The sequence below is a fragment of the Clarias gariepinus genome, chromosome 27 (assembly GCF_024256425.1).
Source record: "Clarias gariepinus isolate MV-2021 ecotype Netherlands chromosome 27, CGAR_prim_01v2, whole genome shotgun sequence".
In the NCBI taxonomy this organism is placed as follows: Eukaryota; Metazoa; Chordata; class Actinopteri; order Siluriformes; family Clariidae; genus Clarias; species Clarias gariepinus.
This window is the reverse complement of record NC_071126.1, coordinates 11,072,564-11,094,788: the sequence shown is the minus strand read 5'-3', so window position 1 is coordinate 11,094,788 and position 22,225 is coordinate 11,072,564. Positions and strand designations below refer to the sequence as shown.

The 22,225-nt window shown below is 37.2% G+C and overlaps 1 protein-coding gene across 2 annotated transcripts; it reads left to right on the top strand.

Annotated features, from left to right (window-relative positions):
• Window positions 1–2,539: 2,539 nt before the first annotated feature.
• On the top strand, window positions 2,540–18,873 carry rnf144ab (ring finger protein 144ab). Of its 2 annotated transcripts, none has more exons than XM_053489473.1 (8): window positions 2,540–2,733; window positions 11,050–11,203; window positions 11,439–11,543; window positions 11,733–11,793; window positions 13,292–13,502; window positions 14,762–14,909; window positions 15,634–15,723; window positions 17,577–18,873. In XM_053489473.1, the coding sequence occupies exons 2-8, from the start codon at window positions 11,069–11,071 to the stop codon at window positions 17,706–17,708; spliced, it is 882 nt and encodes a 293-aa protein (XP_053345448.1). In that variant the 5' UTR covers window positions 2,540–2,733; window positions 11,050–11,068; the 3' UTR covers window positions 17,709–18,873. The 2 variants fall into 2 exon arrangements, with proteins under 2 accessions (XP_053345448.1, XP_053345449.1); XM_053489474.1 differs by lacking the exon at window positions 2,540–2,733 and adding an exon at window positions 4,014–4,108.
• Window positions 18,874–22,225: the final 3,352 nt, after the last annotated feature.

The following is a 22,225-nucleotide window of genomic DNA, read 5'->3' as shown; positions in this document are numbered from 1 at the left end:
TAAATAAAATGTATCATCATCATCATCATTATAATTATTATGACAAAAAATATTTTGGGGGGAAAAACTAAACAATGAATAGAACATTGCCTAGGTTTGACCAACAATACTATTGAGCAATGGAAATCAATTTGACAACTAGGCAATTTAAAAATGCTCCATCTCTCTCTCTCTCTCTCTCTCTCTCTCTCTCTCTTATAAAAATAGCCCCTACCACCTTATTGCCAAGAGTTCTGAGAACATGGAGAACATGGACATATGCCTTTTATTATAATATATTGAAATTATATTCACCACTAATATCCCTCATTCTGGAGGGCTTTAATTACATTACCTCCTCTTTAATGAGACGTTAGTTTTAGCAGATGGACTCCTTGCTACTGTAGGGATTGTGTTAGAACTAGAGCTGGCATTTATTATTTTTTGTAATGCACATGGTGTAAGCAGGATGTAAAACCAAGTGCAATTCCCAGTCAAGTAGGAAATACATATGGCTTAAACTGATCCACTTAAAATGATGGATGTAATGTGATGGTCTCTTACTTATTAGATCTTGATGTATAAATTTCTTTTATGTCACTTTCAGTACTGTACCCTGTATGCAACACAGCTGATATGCAGATGTTTAAATCAAATTTATATGATTTATTGGTTCATTTAGAGCAGATTTGTTTTGTGGCTCTTTTGTATGTCATGTTGCACCTTGATTATTTCTATGGTGCTAATTAGGAGGAGTCATACTGTAGATCTCTTCCCCCAGGGCCACTAGTGACACATAAATGACAAGTCCAAACTGTAAGACAATATCTTACTTTCTACCCTTTTCTGAATTTATAACCTATCCAAAATCTTCAGTCTGTCCAGCTTCCACAAACCTCGCCCAAGCGGGATTGTTCCTGAGCAGCAGCACTCATGGGGCCTCCCAGAAAGCCTGTTTGTGCAGGGGGGGTTGGGCAATAGACAGGGGGTAATGTGATATTGGACATGCAGGGATTTATGAAGGAGGAGGAAAAGAGCAAAAGAGGACGAAGTTAAGAGCTGATGTGTAAGATTAGTCTGGCAGATGTGTGTACATTTCAAAATAGATTAATATTTACTTTCTTGTTTTCCAATCCCAATATAATTTTCCTAAACCAGTTATAACAAAATGAAAATGTGGTTAGGCATGTAGGTTTAATATACATACTAATACAATCAGTAAGTATGGAAAGCTATTAGTCACAGCAACCTGTTCACACACAAGATTTCACATTTTTATTTTTTGTGCCCCAACAAATGTGTACAATAAATCCAATAATTGATTATTATTATTATTATTATTATTATTATTATTATTATTATTATTATTATTATTATTAATGACATGAGTGAAACCAAATGATCTTTTTTCCTGTCATGTTCCTCAGTTATTAGATGTGGTGCCTATTATATCTGAAGAGCAAACCAAGGCAACATATATACATATATGTATTTATTTAATGTCTTTATTTATTTAATGAAGTTTAATGATCTAATGATTTCATTAGTCCACAGATCAGTCCAACCCACTGTGCTATAATGCAATGCTCATACTACACATTTACTGGTCATTTCTATGACAGAAATGCTATAAATGAACATGTCATAACATGCCTCAACATGTCCAGTAGCATGTCTGTTCCTGGCTAAATAAAGAAGGGCAAGATCTTGTTTTTAAGAGAAGCATGAATAGGGCATTTCATGAATCCTGGCCATGGCAAGCACAAAACGCACATTACATGGGTTATACTGACATCTGGTGGAGATCACATCTCAATTAATGTAAGGTGTTGTTTTTCCCCTTTTTTTTTAAATAAGTTGGACTCTGAATGTCTGGCCCCTTATCATACCTATTTTATTTATTTAAAGCTTTATATTTATATTTATATAGCCTCTTACCCTTAAAATGGTCAATCTGAAATTAAGCATGAATACCACAAGATTTAGACTGATCATTTTGGCCTTTTTTGAGAGGGGCTTTCATGAAATCTGTAATTTTTATTTATTTCTTTTTTTAAATAGTGAGAAAATCATTTACTTAATAATAATATAAATTATAATTATTATAGGGTTTAAATAGTCATTAGCCTGATTGAGTACATTCCAAGCTAAAGTGGTTCCAGTCTACACATTTCTTTAGAAACCTCTTATGGGTTCTCTTTTGAGTTGGGTACCTTCTCAGTTTTCTTCTCTACGTCATTCTGAGGTATTTTCTTGCCTTTGACACCTTCAGCACTCAAATATCTACAAATATCTACATCTACAAAGCTGCTTTGTGACGAAGTCTGGTGCTTAAAGTACGATTTAGGTCAAATTCAATTAAATTGTTTATCAGGTATGTTTTTGAACTTTGGCTAATAAATACTAATAAATTCATTTTACACGCAAATGAGGATAAGATACGCGTGAAAAGGCCACGGCGTATTTGCAATTGTTGTCCAGTAGATGTCGCTAAAACGCATCATCTTTAAGTACGTATTTTGTGAAGGCTGGTGTGTGCTGAGGTTTATTCTGATGACGCTGCTCTTTAGAGTCACACCACTCAGTATTACAGTAATTTCCGTCACTCGGAGAGCTTAAGCAAACTAATTGTTCTCCGATTATAATCACTACTTCTTTAGCGTCTTCTTATAATCAGAACTGTAATGTGACAGGATATTGAGGAGACACGCGAAGAGGAGATCATACTGATCCTGACGGCATCTTCAGCTGGAGGTAAGCAGGACGAACCGCACGTCACTCTTTTCCCTGGGAACCGTGAGATAAAAGCGGAGTTGCTGAAACTTGTTCCATGTTTGTTTTAAGTCATTTAACACCCAGGTTAATGTATTTAAAGTAACATTTTTATATATTTAATGGGTAAATGAATACAGTATATTAGATACATGCCACAAGACTGATCATTAAAACTAGGATTCATTTCACATCTGTCTGTTGCACATTTTGTGTGTTAAATATTTTTCCCAAAGATTTACATTTCATTGTAGGCAATTATGATTTTGCATACGTATTCTAATAACATTCTAAATAAATTCTATTTAAATAAATTATAATAAAAAATGTTTTGCTTTTACTCATGAGAAACAATGTTACAAAAAAGTGAGTGTTCAAAAACCATTTCAGTGTTGTTTACTAAGCCACCAATCACATTATTTGGTTATTTTTCAATGTACAATAATGTTACATTACATTAAATATAGTATCAGCAGTAGCATCTAGATATTTTCTCAAACTAAAAAAATAAAATAATTGATTTTAAGGGGGAACTGGTGTAAATACATAATTTTTTTGCCTGTTTACACTCAAGTTTGTGTGGTAGAAAAAGTAGAGAGTAGAAGGAAATGTTAAAATGCTTACATGGGGAGTCACTGATCAGGGAAATAAGCATTCAATGTTTTTTTGAGGAAGGCTGAACTGAAAAGTCACCTTTAAAGGACCAGGAAGTTAAGAGACTGTGAGATCTATAGGTGACGATGATGCAAACTACAAAATTTTAGCCAAGGCACCGAACAGTGGTAGGAGGGAACATGTAAAAAAAAATAAAGTATGTGAAAATACCAGATAAAAGCAGACGAAAGGTTTTGAGACACAAATTAAGACAAGACAAGATCAGGAAAGGTAACATTTTATGTTTTTAAGGATGGCTGGACTGGAAAATAGGTTTTAAGAGGCTGGGAAAATGAGGGAGAATGAGACTTACAGTTGTCGGTAATGCAACCTAATGAAAATTATGCAGCAAGTCTTTAAGTAAGTTTTTTTAAAAAAAGATTGTGTAGCACAAATTGCTGAAGAACGGTGTCAACATTGCAGCTTGCTATGTATGGAGTCGCATAGGAACAGGCCCAGCAGACTGCCCATGCCGATCCATGTCCACCCCCGAAAGCTATAAGGGGTATATGAGTATCAGAACTGAACCATGGAGCGCTGGGAGAAGGTGGCCTGGACTGAAGACTCATGCTTTCATTTATATCATTTAGATGGCCAGGATCACTTAGGCAACTATGGGAAGAAAGCAATCTAGAAGAGGCAGTGTTCTGTTTTCTCTTGTAATCCAAATTCATTCAGATTGAGCATCTGTGGGATGTGCTGGGTAAATAAGTTCAATCCATAGAGGTCCCACCTCACGACTTATAGGACTTACAGGATCTGCTGCTAACATCTTGGTGCAAGATACCACGGCACAGCTTTAGAGTTCTGGTGGAGCTATGCCTCTATGGATAAGAGAGAAAACCTACACAATAGTAGCTGGTTTAAATGCTATTACTTATTAATGTACCTCTTAACACACAACAACCCTAAATATGTATTATATTTTGTTGATAAATGGTGCCAGTCTCCTCAAGACTGTGTTAAATGTTCTTATTTACATGCAAATACAAAAGTTTTACATTAGTCCCCTCTTATTGCCTAATCAGGGTCCGCAGTTATTATAGACATTGATTATTGATGGTATTGGTTTCTATTTACCATACTTGCTTCAGGTTTGTTGACATTGAACAGGTGTAGAACAAAAAACAATGCATCAGCAATGAATCAGTTGGCCATAAGACATTGAGGCAGTTTTTGGCAGTTGTATAATGTAATTTCAAGTTGTGTGCTACATTTTGCATAACTGTCCGTCTGGGTTATACTCATTATGTTATATACACTGCCTGCCCAAAAAAGTCACATACTCTTTTATTTTCACATTGTGGCCAATCCATGAGTGAAATTGATTCATCATCCTCTTTCACAGTTTAAGTTCTAAAATATGCCCGTGCAATCAGGTAAGGAAAATCTATAGATGTGATAATCTGGTCAATTAGTACATTCAGGTTGTCATCTGACTTATTTATTTATTATTTATATTTATTATTTATTGCCACATAATATTGCTGATTCTAGACCTGACCAACTGAAGCAATGCCATTCTCATGCTTTTCTTCTTACTCTGATGTGCCCATAGTTCTGGAATAGGGTTAGTCTAAACTCATCAAACCAATCTTTATGTTCAAGTCCAACCCTTATGTTCCCCAGCAAATTAAGGCCTGTAATCCAGTACTAAGTGTTAAGTTAAGTATTGCAGTTTAAGTAACAATCACAATATGTGTCAAAATAATTGCAATGTGATTTTTCCAACTCATATAGCCATAATATTAATCATAGCTGTGATTTTTCCTGTCGTTTTTTTTTTTAACAATGACAAAAACTTCACCAAACCCTTAAGTAATCTCTGATGCTGATTATCATCACCTTTCTTCCACAAAGTTGACAGTTGAATAGTATCCTTTCCAGGTTTTAATTTTTCAGGCTTAACTTTTTGATAACATCCAGTCTGTGAGTCAGTAATCCTTTAAGCCACACAGCATTAGAGTTTAAGAATGCTTTTAATGTTAGAGTTGGATCCTCTTCAATGTGTCTTTTATTACAGGTACTGGGACTGCTTGCATCCAGACCCTGTGTTCTCGCTAACAATAAAGTTTTTTTTAGATTTTTAGAATGAATAAATAAAATCATGATGTTGAGTTAAAACATCTTTATTTAGGATAGATTGCAGTTGGTCATTAAAAGGAGACTGACTCGTGTCCACTGACAAGTCAATAACACATTTTAACCATTTTAATCTGTAAAAATTTGACTATAGAAATTCAAGAAATGCGTGTTGAAATGTGTTTTGCATGTGACCATTCATTTTAACAAATATGAATTGGGCAAAGTGTTTCATCAGTGAAACAAACAACCTAACTTAATTTCCCTTTTGCGATTTAGTACCCTCTTTGCTTTATTTCATTTGCTTGTGAATAATAACTGCAAATCATCGAATAATGGCCATTTTTATCATTTTAAGCCATGGCCAAATTATCATTTAAAGTATTTAAGTTCATAATCACTCACTATCTATAATGCTATTTGTTAAATAGTGTGTATTAAGTAATAATTCAGGATTTATGGCTTGATCACCATAGAAAACAGTGCATTAGCTGTAATGGCCTATCTTGTGCCTCCACTGTGGAGTCAGCGTAGCTCTCAATGTGGTACACAGGAAAAATGCTACACAATGTCTGGTCCTCACCAGGAAGTCAATCTATTTCCTTAGGCAGAGCTTACTTCCTGTGTAGGCAGACATGCTGCTATTAGGCTGAAAATGTGGAAACCTGTTAATAATGGATTATTTTTGTCGTTGCTGGTTTATTATTAAAACAAGTATGTGTGTGAATGTATTATTCCTTTTAAAAGGTTTAACAGTTATGTTCCTGACATGCTGTGACAACATAGGAATAACAGGTCACAGTCAGTGCTGTGTCAGAAGTGTCTGGAATTGGCAGGAAATTTTGACACAAACATTACACACCAGCTGAGGAACTCCATGACAAAAGTCCGGTTATATACTATAGTGGCAGACACAAGCTGAGGCCAGTCAGAGTAGAGCGAGAGAGCAAGAAATCAAATGAAAGTAAAATGGATTCAAGAATGACGGCATTCTGAGTGAACAGGATAAAGAGGTATGATGTTTATTTAAGGGTTTATTAAGGGAAAGCTAGTGAATATAAGTTATATGATTTATCTTTGTTGAGAAATTTGTATGTTAAAGTTGTTTTAGAACAGAAAGGAGTAGAAGACTAGTTGCATTCTGTGTATTTCAAACTGATTTGAAATAGTATTGATTGATGTATTTCATTAACTTCTGATACAAGATCTGATTTTTTTTTTACGCTAGCTTAGTAACTTCATGCTATACCACAACTAAGGTCCCTATGCTCCAAAGCCATTTGTAAATTACAGCAGAGCAACTTTAAACGACTATTACAGTATGTTAGTTACTGCAGAACGAGCAGTTTTTAAAAAATCTAACACACAGTAACTGTGACAGTCTCATTGATTTTCATTCATCTTCAGTATCAGCTTTATTCTGAGCCACAGTGGATTTGGAGCCAGTCCCAGTAACACTAAGTGCAGCGTTAGAGTTCACCTTGATGGAACATCAGTACATCACAGAGCAACATTTACACCTAAGGGAAATTCAGTGCAGCCAGTCTGCCGATTTGCATGTTTTTAAACACTGGAAGGGTCCCAAAGGAAACCCACAAGAACATAGCGAATGTGTTCATGGGAAATCCACTCAGACAGTAACACAAGCTCAGGATTGAACCAAGGACCCTGGAGTTTTGGAAGTGGCACAAGGCTACGTACCAGCTGTACCAGTGTGTCACCCCGAGGTTAATGTGCACAGTCAAATCTCATAAAACTTCTAGGTCTATTTATTTTCTGTATTCTTAGAGTACTTGGATTTTGTCAAACTCCGTGTACTACTGTATTAAAATTAATTTTACCGTAATAATGTTGATATTATTATATCTTTGGATTATATGTTTTTGCTGCTTTCTAAAATTATTGTCTTAATATGTATCGATGAGGCACAAGCAGTCATGAGATTATAATCTCTCTCTCTCTCTCTCTCTCTCGCTCTCTCTCTCTCTCTCTCTCTCGCTCTCTCGCTCTCTCTCTCTCTCCCTCACTGGCACACAGTTTTTTATGTTGTTTATCCTGATCCAAGCTTATAGGCCAGATGGACTTGCTGGCACCTAGTGAAGGGCAGGTGATGTAATGGATGCATGATGTGCTGCCAGAAAAACACTTATGTGAAACAAGAAAGTTTGGTTAAATGCCATATGGTATAATAAGTATAGTAAGTATTTTTAGGATTAGGACAATTACAAATCAAAACACCAATTGACATGTGATTTTATATCTGATTCTATTTGGGGAATTATGAATCATAATTATCAAATAATAATGTTTTCATATAATCATTTGAATTAAATTAAGCTGATTATATTAAACACCACATTTCTAGGGGTAAAGACTCCTGCAAATGATTTACAAACAAATTTATTCATTTATCTGATGATTTACTTTTAATTTATTTAACGTCTAAAATCAACAGGAAAGTGATGGGCTGAACATTGGGATCTAAGACACTGGATCTGTGGTTTTAATCATATGAAATAAACCTAAACATAAATAGACTCTTTTTTTTTTTTTTTTTTTTTGCGTTTGGCCCAGTGTGCCCAGTCATCCTCAATCTTTCATTACATGATTACTTAATGTAATAGAATTAATCATTATGAATGAATTATTGTGTAAGTATTGAATTCAATATGTTATTCACTCATCTGTTATATTTAGTTTTCAATGTCATCATCAGCTAAGACCCTCACTACTTTAGGCCAGTCTCTTTAATCAGCATGGATATAAATGAGTTTGTATACATGCATAGCTTTATTTAAACATAATTCAATTATCCAATATACTTCCAGTTAATGCACCAATTGTGAAATCCTGGTCCGATATCAATGTTTAAAATAATATTTTGGCCTACAGCCAATGCCAACACCGATATTGTTTGTTTTTGTTGTTATTTTCTACTCCATTTGTGCCAAGGAAACAAAGATATCTTCATAATAATTAACAACGTAAGTCGTTTAAAGTTTTAAAGCCATTCATCACACAATCTTTGTTACACAAATGTAATCCTTCGAAGTTGTGAAAAAAACCTTAAAATATATTCTTTCACAAGACAGGTTGTGTGCCCACTGTTTCAAAATTCTTTTCAGCCTCATGTACTGTACAGCTATCAACTCAATAAGAAATATTTTCCAGAACCTACATACCAAAAAAAAAGATTAGATTTATTTATTTTTTTGCAGAGTTTGTATTTCCTCTTGAGATGTCACTGGAACATGTCTTACAAACTGCTGTACAAATCAACTGATCTTTTTCTGAGACACTGAAATACTTGCACAGCCAACATTTTCCGAAATGTGCAGACATTGTCTCTGTTAGGGTAGAAATTATGGCACTGCCATTTTGATCTTTTCTGAAACAACAGTGGGATAGACGGTTGCTGTCCAAGTCAGACTGTAGTTAACTACCTAACATCGGCCACTGGCATCGGTGACTGTTATCTTATTTGCCGATAGGATACTGCCTGTCATCAAGGCGAATCAGTGCATCACTACGTCCACTTTACATTCACATACATAATGTATTTTGACTTTGTAGATAATCATGTAAGTATGTATATTACCAAGGAAATGTTTTTTTTATATCATGTCATGTTACCTGATGTGGAATTTCAGCCTCATTAAAAAACGCACATGTTCTTCTCTGTCACTCAGTCTATAAAACTTTGTGTAATGCAAGACATCAGCAGTATTATTTTTTCAAAATGCTAAATATTGCACCACTTTGGTTTGCATCACACTTCCCACAGTATCTCTGTATAAACCATTAGACAGACAGTAAGTGATTTGTAGGTGATTGAAGAACACAGTCTCACTGCTTGCATAATGTGAGTGTTCAGTCTGTGTACTCTGCTCCCTCTGCGCCATCTGTGTCCATCTCCACTCGACCCTGTGGATCAGCCAGACCAACAGGACACCATTTTTTTAGTTTGATGAACAAATATGGAGAGACATAAGTACTTTTGACCGCATTTGACTTTCTGAAATGTGAGTGTGTAAAGATTAATAGCCCAACTGACTACATTTTTATTATTTATTTGCTGATTTTCAGATGCTGAAAGTTTGTGGCTCAGAGCTCTCAGTGATAGAGACATGGATAGAGTGCTATTTTATAACATTTCATGCATTCATAAGGATTTTAACTTTTTGTGAGTCAGCTCAGAGATATGATGATGCAAGTTTTACAGGCTTCTTCCTTTTTGTTGTAGCAATAACCGCTTGCCTTGACATGGATACTTTAGAAAATCTATAATTCAATACAATGCTGTAGCCTGTTAGTTTTCTTGTTTCAGGCAGTTTTTCATTTTTCTGTCTCTGAAAGTACCTCTGCCACCAGCTAAAGCAAAGATGCTTATGGCTTCCACTTAAAATTGTGTTTCTTTTGCACCAATCAGAAGCTTCTGTTTTAGACACAGAATCATTTATATATATATATATATGGGTAATTGGCCAATCACCAGTCATGGCCAATCAAACATCTGGTATCAAATCAAATTCTGGGCACTGGTCAATCAACCGGTTTTTCTCTTTTACAAATGTAAAAAATCGATTTTGGAGTCAGTGTGGTGTTACAACCTCTACTTAGGAGTGTAATGGGCATAACATAATAAGGCCTCTCACCACCTTCCCACTCCCAAGTAAAGGTAGCCACCAGGTTTAACAAAGTAAATGTAGCCTTTATTTAGACTCATAGTTGAGCAATGCCCAAAACAACAGACAAAAATACTGTACCGCACCCTAGGCTTGCCTAGTCAAAAATCAAATACAAAATAAAATACAAACTTGAATAACCTAACTTCCTAGACAAGAAAAAGGAGAAAAATACAAAGGTAAAAATAAAAAGGGGCTTCTCACTCCTACAGAGGCTACAAAGTGCTCAATATATATAGTGATTCATTTTCCACTAGTTAACCACACAACTAAAGTTTCCAAAATTGTTACTCAATTCTGGTCACTGCTCAGACTGCACTTTTTAACTTCACGTCACACTAATCAAAGTTTACATGCAAATGGTTTAGTAGGGAGTGACAGGGTAGAGAGAGAGATGTCAAGTGGTGGGTTTTTAACAGCTTGTCCAATCCACTTGCTTCAATCTATTTGAATGGGCCAGTCACAGGAGGTGTTCTATCCACACACACACACACACACAAACACACACACACACACACACTCACACAACACTCTCAAAACAAAGAACAAATCCAAAGTAGGAAAAAAAAACAAGTTATTATGCAATACATTTATTTTTATACCTATATGACTCTGGGTCATAGTGGCGATATGTGAATCGCCACACAAAAGAATCGCGATTCATAGGTGAATCGATTCTTCACCCATCTCTACTTGTCAATATGATCCTTGCCATTGCGATTCTTCATACATGCAATTGACACCTCCTTCAGTGTATGACTTTCTTTTACATCTGATAGCCGGGAGAACAATTTGTTGTTGTTTTTTCCAGGCTCATGTAGGAATTAAGTATTATGTGAATAGAACATTCATAGGAACAGAGATTTCCCTGTCTCAGTTCCCCAGATGCAGGCACCATGAGCAGCCCTCAAGCCAGTGCCAGTAAGGATAAGGATACAGCAACCCTTCTGGCCTGTAAGCTTTGCCTTGAAGATGTCCTCCTGGAACATATGACCACCATCTCGCAGTGCCAGTGCAGCTTCTGCACCCAGGTAAGAAGCTCCATTACACATGCTGCAGGTTCACCTGAACTGAAGCTCCAGCTTAACCTTTAACCTACAGAGCATGCAAAAACAACCTCATCATCCATGTTAATTCTCCAGGTTTCCCCTACATAATCTTCTAATTAAAACACAATAGCTTCAATAGATACAGTAATAGATAGATATTCAACAGATGGCTTTAAACATCATTTCAGTTCAGCTTGTAATAAAAATTGTCTTGCAGTGTTTGAAGCAGTATGTAGAGCTACTCATCAAAGAAGGTTTGCGAACAGGAATCAGCTGTCCGGATTCCGCTTGCCCCAAACAGGGACAATTACTTGAGAATGAGGTAAGGCAAGGCTGATGTGTGTTTTGTAAGGTATTAATAATGGTACATACTCTGATTGTGTTTAATTTGTAAAAATAAATGTAAAAAAAATCTTTTGCATGTTTAATAAATCTTACTTAACTAAAGAGGTTAACTATCAAGAAGGTTCATCATTAAAATAAATATCTCTTTCTTTCTTACCTTCTAAAGATTGAATCTTTGGTTGCTGTAGATGCCATACAGAAGTACAAAAGACTACAGTTTGAGCAAGGTAAATTCTTCTGCATATCACAATTTACATGAGTACAGATTACTCGGCATGATGTAAAAAGAAGGTAGTTTTTCCTTTATCCTGTATGTATTTCCCTAGTCCCCTGTTTGCCGTAATAATAACCACCACTGTTCTAGGAAGGCTTTCCACTAGATATTGGAGCATGCCTGTGGGGATTTGTGCTTATTTAGCCACAAGAGCATTAGTGATGTTAGGTACTAATGGTGAGAAGGTCTGGGATGCAGTCAGTGTTCCAGTTTATCCCAAAATGTTCTGTGGATCTCTGTCCAGGACAGATATCTAAAATATTGCACTCCAACCTTGTGAGCTATTTTCATGGACCTTGCTTTCTACAGAGGGTCATTGTCATGGTTTGAGGCTCTTAGTTCCAGTGAAGGAAAATTGTAATTCTACAGCATACAAAGACATTCTGCATGCTGGCAACACGGTTGGGGGTAGAACCAAAAACCTTTCACCATATATTGACTTTTCTTCAGCTGTCTACCAGTATAATAACTAAGCTGATCCATGGCCAGCTGTATGTCATTCCCTTATTATTTCTCTCCGGAAGAGCTGGCATTGTTTGCAAAGTGGAGAAACTGCTCATGATCCAAAGCATACCACCTCACCTTATAGTGTAGACATGTACTGTACAGCCGCCAGTGAACTCGGTTTTCTTGTACTACGTTATCTGCTCAGATTCAGGCAAATGCTCTAAAACCCCACTGAATTGCACTTCACAGTCCAGATGGACCACCCGCAGCATACTTCAAAAGCAACCCAAGATTGTTTAAGGCAGGGAAGTAGAATGTTCTGCAATGGCCAAGTCTGAATCCAGTTGAGCATTAATTTCATTTGCTGAAGGCAAAACAGCACGGGAACAAAAAGGAATAAGGACAGCTGCAGTAAAGGATTTGCAGAGCATCACTGGGGAAGAAACGCAGCTTCTCCTTATGTTGGTTGGTTCCAGACTTTAGGCAATCACTTAATACATAGGATAAGCAACCAGGTTTTGAAAATGAAAATTTAATTCAAGATTATGTTAAAGTTTATGTTTTAATTCAATTTTAGCTCCAAATTGTTCAAAACATGTGTAATAGACTAGCACTTTAGTCATTTGATAGCGTGACAGAAACTGTGTGCACACTCACAAATAAAAATGCCACCATGTTATAGCAGTAATTAAATGTCGTACATTTAAAACTGTTTCCCCTCACAGTCTAAAGTTATGCATGTTGGCTGATTGACATTTATTTAAAACTACCTGTAGGGTCAGAGTGGATGTGTGTGTTTGGAGTTGCAAGAGGTTGAGTTCTTACTGTAACTGCCCCTTATAGCAGTGACCCTGTGCAAGAAGTCGTAGATCATTCCTTCCAACCATCAAGACTGATGGATGATGGTTCATAATAAAGAAGAATCTTCCTTGATTGCTTTTAATTAAACACAGAGCTGATTATACCATAAAAGATAACAATGTTCCTCACTGTTTGTCCTGCAGAGGTGTTTCTGGACCCCTGCCGGACCTGGTGCCCATCCTCTTCCTGCCAGGCAGTGTGCCAACTGCAGGAAGCAGAGTTACCCAAGCCCCAGCTGGTGCAGTGCCCTATCTGCAGTCTGCGTTTCTGCTCAGCCTGCCATGCTGACTGGCACACAGGGCAGGCATGCCAGGGGTCCCTCCCCATCATCACCTCACTTTCCATAGAGAACAGGTAAATTCTTCAGCCTGAAAAATCCATACTAGTATAGGGACAGCAGCATACTTTGGCCTTTTTTTTCTTGCTGCTACAGTAACAAGATGATGGCTTGAATGGCATGTTATCTTTAACTGAAAAAATGTCCAGCTGCGAGCTTACATAATAGTCTTTTATTGTTTGTTTTTGGTTGTTAATTGTATGGGGTGGGTGAAAATTAACTAGGCAATATTTAATGCCTATAGAACTGAAGTCATAATGAAAAACAGTTTCTAAATAAACGATAGTAAATAATATTTCATATTTCCGGTGTTGATAGTGCAGGCATCGACCACTAGAGGCAGCATGTGCAACATAAACAAAGATGTCCAACCGTCCAAAGACCTGCAGGTTAGGCTAAATGGCGTTCCCAAATTACCCATAGTGTGTGAATGAGTGTGTGTATGTGTGTGTGCCCTGCGATGGATTGGCACCCTGTCCAGGGTGTACCCCGCCCCGTGCCCTAAGCCTCCTGGAATAGACTCCAGGGCCCGGCGACCCTTAATACAGGATAAAACGGTATAGAAAAAGAGTGAGTGAGTAAGTGACGGAGGAATGCAACAGTGTGTCTGGGCTCCCTAGAAGGAAAAAGATGCAAGTTCATGCATAGCTGGTACATCTGTAGCATGAAGGCATGCAATTGTCATGCAAAGCTGATGACCACAGCCTTGGTGAACAATGCAAGAAGAAGTGGCCGGAGCCTACGTTGAAATTTAATTTTTAATGTGTAGTTACTTTTCATCCACCCTGTATATAATACAATGCTCTTGGTAAAGGTTATATGACATCACATTAACTATGCGGAGAAGATGCGGTGGATAATAGTGATGTTTCCTGTTACACTGGAACTGTAGAGATTACTGACTTTGTGTAAATGAAACAGTGTTATGTGACATGTTGCAATTATGTTATTATCTGGGTGTTGCAGAGGCACAGTGAGTGGCGTTGCCCCGATGCCCCGATTGATTTTGAGCTCAGGTTGCTGTCAGCGCGTGTGAGAGTTGCTAATGGATTTGCTCTGGGGTTTTTCAGGTTTCCTGCCAATTAACAAAAACATGCTAGTGGGAGTGACTAATTGGAGACTAAATTTACTTGAAGGTGTGAATGAGTGTGTAAATGTGTGTACAGTGTGCCCTGCTGTTCCCTCCAGTGTATCATCCTCAGCCTTAGCAGGTAACTGTTGTCATTATGCAGAATTTTAAATCTGGTTTGCGTTTTCTGACTCTCCCACTCTCTAGTATCAGTGGTAGAACCAAAGAAGATGCGGCACCAATCAAGCTCTGTCCGAGGTGTAGCATATTTATCGAGAGAGACGAGGGCTGCGCACAGATGTTGTGCAAGAACTGCAAGCATGCCTTCTGCTGGTACTGCCTGGAGTCTCTGGATGTGAGTCACATAGGCCAATAATCACATTGTGAAAGGTTCTGCATTAAATACAATAAAATTCGAAGTTGCCAATTTATTAGGCACAGCTATCTACTGGGATATATTTTGGCCTTCACCCTAGCATGAATTTACCTAAACCTGTATTCTATAATATTCTGAATACATTAAATTGGATGCCCATTCCAATCCATCTCTAAAAGATTAAGGCCACAATTTATTATTATTATTATTATTATTATTTAGATATGTTTCTAAAACTGTTAAGTAATACTGGAAATGGATGGTTTTTTTTTTTATATATTATTCTGATGGAACTGTCTAACTAAACATTTCAGTAAAATTTCACCATAAAAAGATAAACTTATCAACACTGATGTTCAAATATTCTTTAATATTCAGATGTTTGGAGGTTTGTGAGGGTTATGGATGATTTCAGGACATCAGAAATGTGTGTGTTGAGAATAAGAAAGAAGTGTCTCCCTTTTCCAGTAACATTTTATGAGCTAGTTTCAGGTCTTAGTTTAGGTCTAGTTTCGGGTTTGGTTTTTGAGAAGTAGTACTGTATTTTGAAATTTTGCTTAACCTTGGCGACCCAAGTCAATTGTGAAGACTATGGATTTATTAATATTGTGCTACTTTACCAAACTCAATGTTGTCAGTCCTCTCCTTTACAGTACAACCCTGCACATATACTGAAGAGTTAGTTTTCTGTATAATTTTCCAGGATGACTTCTTATTGATTCACTATGACAAAGGGCCATGTCGGAATAAACTGGGTCATTCCAGAGCTTCTGTCATCTGGCATCGCACACAGGTACAGTATGTGCAGTAACTTGGGTACTTAGGAAACACAGCTATATAAATTGATCTTTTTCATGTTTTTTTGTTTTGTTTTGTTTTAATTGGGGCTGATGCTTTACCTGTGGATAGTACAGAATAACATCATCCACTTTTGTTATTATGCCTTGTAATGAGGCAAGGCTTCGAGGAATAGTAAAGAAAGATTTGGTTTTCACACTGGTTTATTCTACCTTATTTAATTCACTTTTTGTCAACTAGCTGTCTAAAATATTAACAACTACTCAGACTCAGAATCAGAATCGGTTTTATTCGCCAAGTGTGTCGATACATACAAGGAATTTAATTCCAGCTGTTTGTACTGTAGCTCTCAGAGTACCGACTAACATATAACACTGTACACAAACACTTTACACAGTAATTACTACAATATTAAGTAACTTTACAGATCTACTACTACTAATACTACTAAGGATTTAGATCAATTTAATTTCAGTTAGTAGACATGCAGTAAGCACATGAGCTAAACCCAAATTTAGACACACCTTGTGAAAACTCTGCCAAGAAAAATCAAGCCATTGGTTGGCAAGAGACAAGAATATGTAAGCCACAGACCCATGATTAGTGATTAGAGCCCCCTTGTGGTGTGTAATGTTCTGGTCCAGTAGTAACAGGACAGTTTCCCTTTCCCTCTAATTTTCTATCTATCTATCTATCTATCTATCTATCTATCTATCTATCTATCTATCTGTCTGTCTGTCTGTCTGTTCCCAAATAAACATTAACCAAATTTCCCAGAATGCTGGAAAGAGTACAATGTAAGTGGATTTGTGATTTTATGAACTACTTTACCTATTTACTTTACTTATGTGATTAATATGATTTAATAGCGATATATAATGCTATATTATTATTGGGACTTTTGATTGTATAACAGAACAGCTATTTCAATTGCACTAATACACTTATCACAGTGTTTCACTAGTACTTGGATACCATCGAGATATCATCGAAGTTTTCTCAGTACACAGGGGCCTGCTTTACGTCTGAAATGCTGGCCTCCCATGAACTTTTTAAAGGCCCATTTTTTGTGAATACAATACAATACAATGCCTGTACAGTTCCCACAGATGCATCTCCTCTGCAAGTTGGCGTCAGGTTATTTGTCGATTTCCAAAGATCAGGCGTTCCACTCACTGAATGTTGGAAGGAACGCATTCGAGCCACCTCGGCCCCGGATCGTCATTCACGCAAATTTGCACAATTCAAAAGCATAACTAAAAGAATTCCTCAGTGATCTGTGCTTGAAGTCTTCTGTATATATGTCATCAGTTTTACACCTTCATTTATGATCAATTTTATCACAAGTCCCAGTTTGACTTGAACATCCCCATATACATCATAATAATGTAATAATATGACAATGGAAACTACGAGCATATGACACCTGTGCTCATAGGTTAACTATCTAAGCACAATCTCATAGACTGTTACTATACAGTAGGTGACACACTACACACAGTAATATGGGATTTTGAATGTAAACATAGACAGACCATGACAACACCAACTTTGCTTTATTTTTATCATTTAAACATTTCACCCCACGAAAATTGTGATAAGGTTGGTCATTTTATGTCACACACTTCTGCTATATAAATCTCTACATTATTAATGATTTAAATATAAAAATCCCAACCGGAACCTCGGGTAGTTTGCTGTGTGGCGTATTTGTGCACATGGATTTCCTACAGGTGTTCAGTTATTGTTTATGTCGCCATTCTTAATGTTTTGGCATAATTGTGTAGATCACTGGAGCTGATTTGTACATATATTGTATACAGTTTTGTTTTAAATCTTTCGGTCCAGGTAGTGGGAATCTTTGCTGGTTTTGGCCTGCTTCTGCTGGTGGCCTCTCCATTTCTCCTCCTGGCTACACCTTTCGTCCTTTGCTACAAATGCAGATGTGATCATGAAGATGATGACCCCTTACCCTCCTAGTTCTGCTCTCAGCCGTGATTATAGAGCTTCGGCAATGCTCAGGAAAATGATTCATCCACTTTTGCTGTCCGTGTACTCACTCTGATCAGGAACATGAGGCCATACTCTTACGGAGGAGTCAGGAGACTTCAACTATTACCAGGCAGAATGAAACGGTGATGGTGAATACCTTTCCTAGGACAGCTACAGCTTCTGTTGACTTACATCTTGCTTTATTACTTAATGTTATTTACCTTTAATTAAAAGCTGTAAGAACAGCACATAAGCTAGGAAGCCAAGTGGCCTGGATCCTTCTTTCAGCTGACAATGTGTTTTTATCTGGTCCTTATGTTCTCTTTTACATGCACTTCAGTTTTCTGTACTTGTACAGTTCTTCCATGGTGCATTATAGTTCTTGTCTTGTCTAAATGTACTTATGTAAAAGTAAATACATTGCTGCTTTAAATTGTACTCAAGTAATTAAAGGCTAAATAATGTGCTAACACCAGGGTTTTGTGTAAAATTTAGCCAAAAATAAGAACAGTAGTTTTGCTTAAAAGCTCATTTTGCCTAAAAAATTAATCTGTAAATCTTGCAATGTAGCTAGAATTTAACTTGCTCTTCTCATCAATATTAGCTACAGCAATCCATGCTAGTCTAAAAAGGCTTAGTTAAATATAGTCAGCTATTGCTAGCAAATTAGTTACACAACCTTCTTTTGGACAATTGGACTTCTCATATGTTTAATAGCTTGTGACCCTCTGTGTTCAGCTATTCTACATCATGCTATTCTATTCACTTCAATCTGTTTTTTTTTTTGTTAGTAATGCTTCAATACTTACAGTATCATGTGATCACATATTCTGTCTGTTTCTTTGTGTGATAATCATATTTTTTTCATAGTATTTCCTGTTTCATGATCATGTTTTATACAGAAAACTCCCAAAGTTGGAAATCTAGGTCATTTGTAGTACTGTAGTTTCACTACTAACAAACTGGGTATATCTGAGGTAGTCAGTCAGTTAAAATATATGTTTTTCTACTGCAAATGTTTGGCTTCAGTACCGGATTTGGTAGAAATAACAGTTTTATATAGATAGTTCAGTCAGTTTGATTTCCTTTACATATTGTCATAGTGGCCTACATGTTACAGCTAATTATGTCTTTTGTTTAGACTATTTTGGCATCTGGGCTACATTTAAATACCAGTTTGCTTTAATTTGTCGTTTTTAAGCATGATAATGTGTGAGGGAGAAAGTTTAAATAATTAACATAAACACCGTGGATTGTTCCTAATTCAGACGAAGCTCATTGGATGTGTAAACTTGGTTTACCTTTTACTTACCAGACAAACATACCATATAGATTTTTTTTTTTTTAGTTAAACAGATATGTGTAGAGATAATCTTAAAAGTTGCTTTGTTTAATTCTGGCAGCTCTTTAGAGCTGAATTAGGAGGTTTGGGAGCTGCATCATGGGGAGCATGTGGCTGATATGTGTTACAGCAGCAGCTGGCTGTACCATGAGGGCCCGTGGCTGCCCGCGTAAACGGCTTCTCGTGGGGCCAGTGGGCATCTGCCTCGACCCGCACCACTTCACCCTCCAGCATTAGAAATTCATACGCTGCTACACCCACACCATCTGCATCTGCACTCACCAGGAGCTTAGTAAACCCCAGCGGTCACTCACAGGAGAGGCTGGGGCCTCTCAGGTCAGGTTACACCGACACTGAGTGTGTATTCATTCCGGAGCAAAAGTGAATCTCTGGCTCTACATCTTTCAGTGTTAACCAACCAGGTCAGGGTTAGGAAGCAGAAGTGATAAGGTTAACCACAGTGATAGAGGAAATGTTACTGCCCCTGAAGCTATGTAAAAAGAACAGATGAATGTCAACCTCAAGAACAGATGCACCAGTCTATTATAACAAAGATTGCCAAGTTAGAGTACATAGAACACTAGAGATCATATTCTAAAGAGATCATATGATATGGACATTTATCTAATGAACATTTTTTAAGTAAGCTAGTCATCACTAAAACCGACTTACAGGATAGCGGAACAACGTGGTACACCAGATTTCAGCTACCAGATACAGCGATTTGAAGTTAACCTCAACCCCTCATCATTCAGCACGCCATGCAAATCCTTTCGACCCTCGTGAACACTGGTGTTAAGAAACTTTAATTATCCATAGCATACATCGATAGTTTGCCAAAAACTTTTCATGAGAGAGGCAGTTTATTCAAGAGGCTGATTCAAGTAAACTTTGATATCAAACTCCAGCATGAAGCTGTTTGTTCTCCCTTGTGCAGGGCTTGCTCCGTTTTATATCTAGATCACTTTACAATCAGCTTACTGTTAATAGCTAGAGCAACGGTTCAAAGGTTTTTTTTTCCTTTTTTGACTCCAATATGTTGCACCACTATCAATTGGATTGTCATTATTTTAACTGGTATATTTCTCCAGTAGTGTCATTTCTCAAGATAGACTATTGTGAACCACCTCTCGCGATAGGTGTGCACCATCAAACCCTTGCAGCTGGTCTAGAATATTGCTGCATGATTTGATTTCCCCAAATTCTCCCGTACTGTATAACCGCACTGGTTTAGTGGTTAAGGCTGTGGGTTACTGGACAGAGGATTATTGTTTCAACCCCCATCACAGCCAACTACCAGTGCTCCCCAGAAACATGGTATTATGGCTGATCCTACAGGCTGACAAACTAAGATGCACTGCCTTCCTCATGATTTAAAAACTGACCAACAAACCCTTTACATGTTCACTCTGACGATAAAAGCAACTTTTATCACTGCAAAAGGACTGCAAAAAGTGCGTGGATCCCAAGCTCATTCCTTACATTTTGTGAAAAAATAAATTTGTTGATATTCTCAAAGTCTCTGCGTGAGTCTTTTCTATGTATGCTAGTTTTCTTTAACCTTTCATAAATGCTGGCAGGGAGGTTTTCTACCAATTTTTCCTATACAATATATGCATATTGTATCGGCATTATGTGCGGTAAAAAAAGACTGATGATTTTCATCCAAAGACCATTATCCCAACTGTAAAGACAGCATGTGTTTGGTGTTTTGCTGCAAATAGGACTTTATGGTGGGACATTTGGAGTATTATCGACACACCTCAAGACCTTAACCATGTTAGGGTCACTCACTCACCATCTATACCGCTTAATCCTGTATACAGGGTCAGGATACCAATCACACACATACAGACACTTACTCATTCACACACTACAGGGAATTTGGGAATGTCACTTAGACTAATCTGCATGTCTTTGGACTGTGAGAGGAAACCGGAGTCCCTAGAGGAAACCCACCAATCAATGGGAGAACATGCGAACTCCATGCATACTGAGACAGGAATCAAACCCAGGCCCTGAAGGTGCAAGGCGACACTGCCAACCATACGTAAGCATGCCATCTAGGGTCTCCCAGAAGGTTAATAATAATAAACATAATTCAAAGTAACAACATCTAAATATAAAGACATCAAAGCAAGGATGCGCACAAACCTGGCCGCATTATACCAGTTCTGTCAAGAAGAAAAGGTCAAAATCACAGCAATCTATTGTAAGAAACTTGTGGACATCTAGCCCAAGTGTTATAAGTACTAAGTACAAATACTAGCAATGTGTAAGTAAACTTTTAATCAAATGTAAATCTGATATAAATAGTACATTTTTAAAAACATGAAATAAATGACTTTTTTTTCCCCTATGAAAAAAGAAGATTCAAACTATATCTCTAATTGACTTAACACAGTGTTAAAAAGAGTTTTAAGAGATTAATCATATTTTTATTCTGGAACAGGCAGGATGTAAAAAAAATCTCTCTTAGACCTTTACTATAAAGAACTTGCATAAATCGCTTAAAATAAATATACATTCATTCTGAATTCATTTGTGTAAATCATTTTGGCAAAGGATGCAAAAGTAGAGAAGTGTTTCTGTGACTGACAAGAACAAGTGGATTGGTTCGATATCATTAACACTTGAGGTTTCTCAGTATTAAGTCCTGGGCTCAAAATGTACCATTGTTTTGAGGTTTGTACAATACACTTGTATATAAGTAAGATTTCCTTGCAGTACCATTATGCAGACACTAGAGGGAACAACTGCAGCATGATTCTGTGACTGTTTTTCTTAAAATCAGAGAGTATTTCTGGAGATTTGATAAACATGTGATACCAGACTAAAGACGGGAAGCTCATAATTTTAAAAGCTAAAGTATATTTGTCCAAACTACATCAGGTCACCTGTTCAAACTGTAACAGTATGAGAGAGCTTGTATTCGCTCCCTCTTTCTCTCTCCCATTCTCTCGCTCTCTCTCTCTCTCTTTCATGCAGTGTGGGACGGCTGTGGCCCAGCGGCTCACTGGCAGGTGTTGATGGCGCTGTTGGCCGAGGCCAAGGGAGCTGTGCTGGCTCTCGGCTCTCGCTGCAGTCTGCCTCTGCCTGCCCGGGCAGTCCCACTGGCAGCTGGCATCATGCTGCGGGCATCTCTCCCAACTATAATTACCAT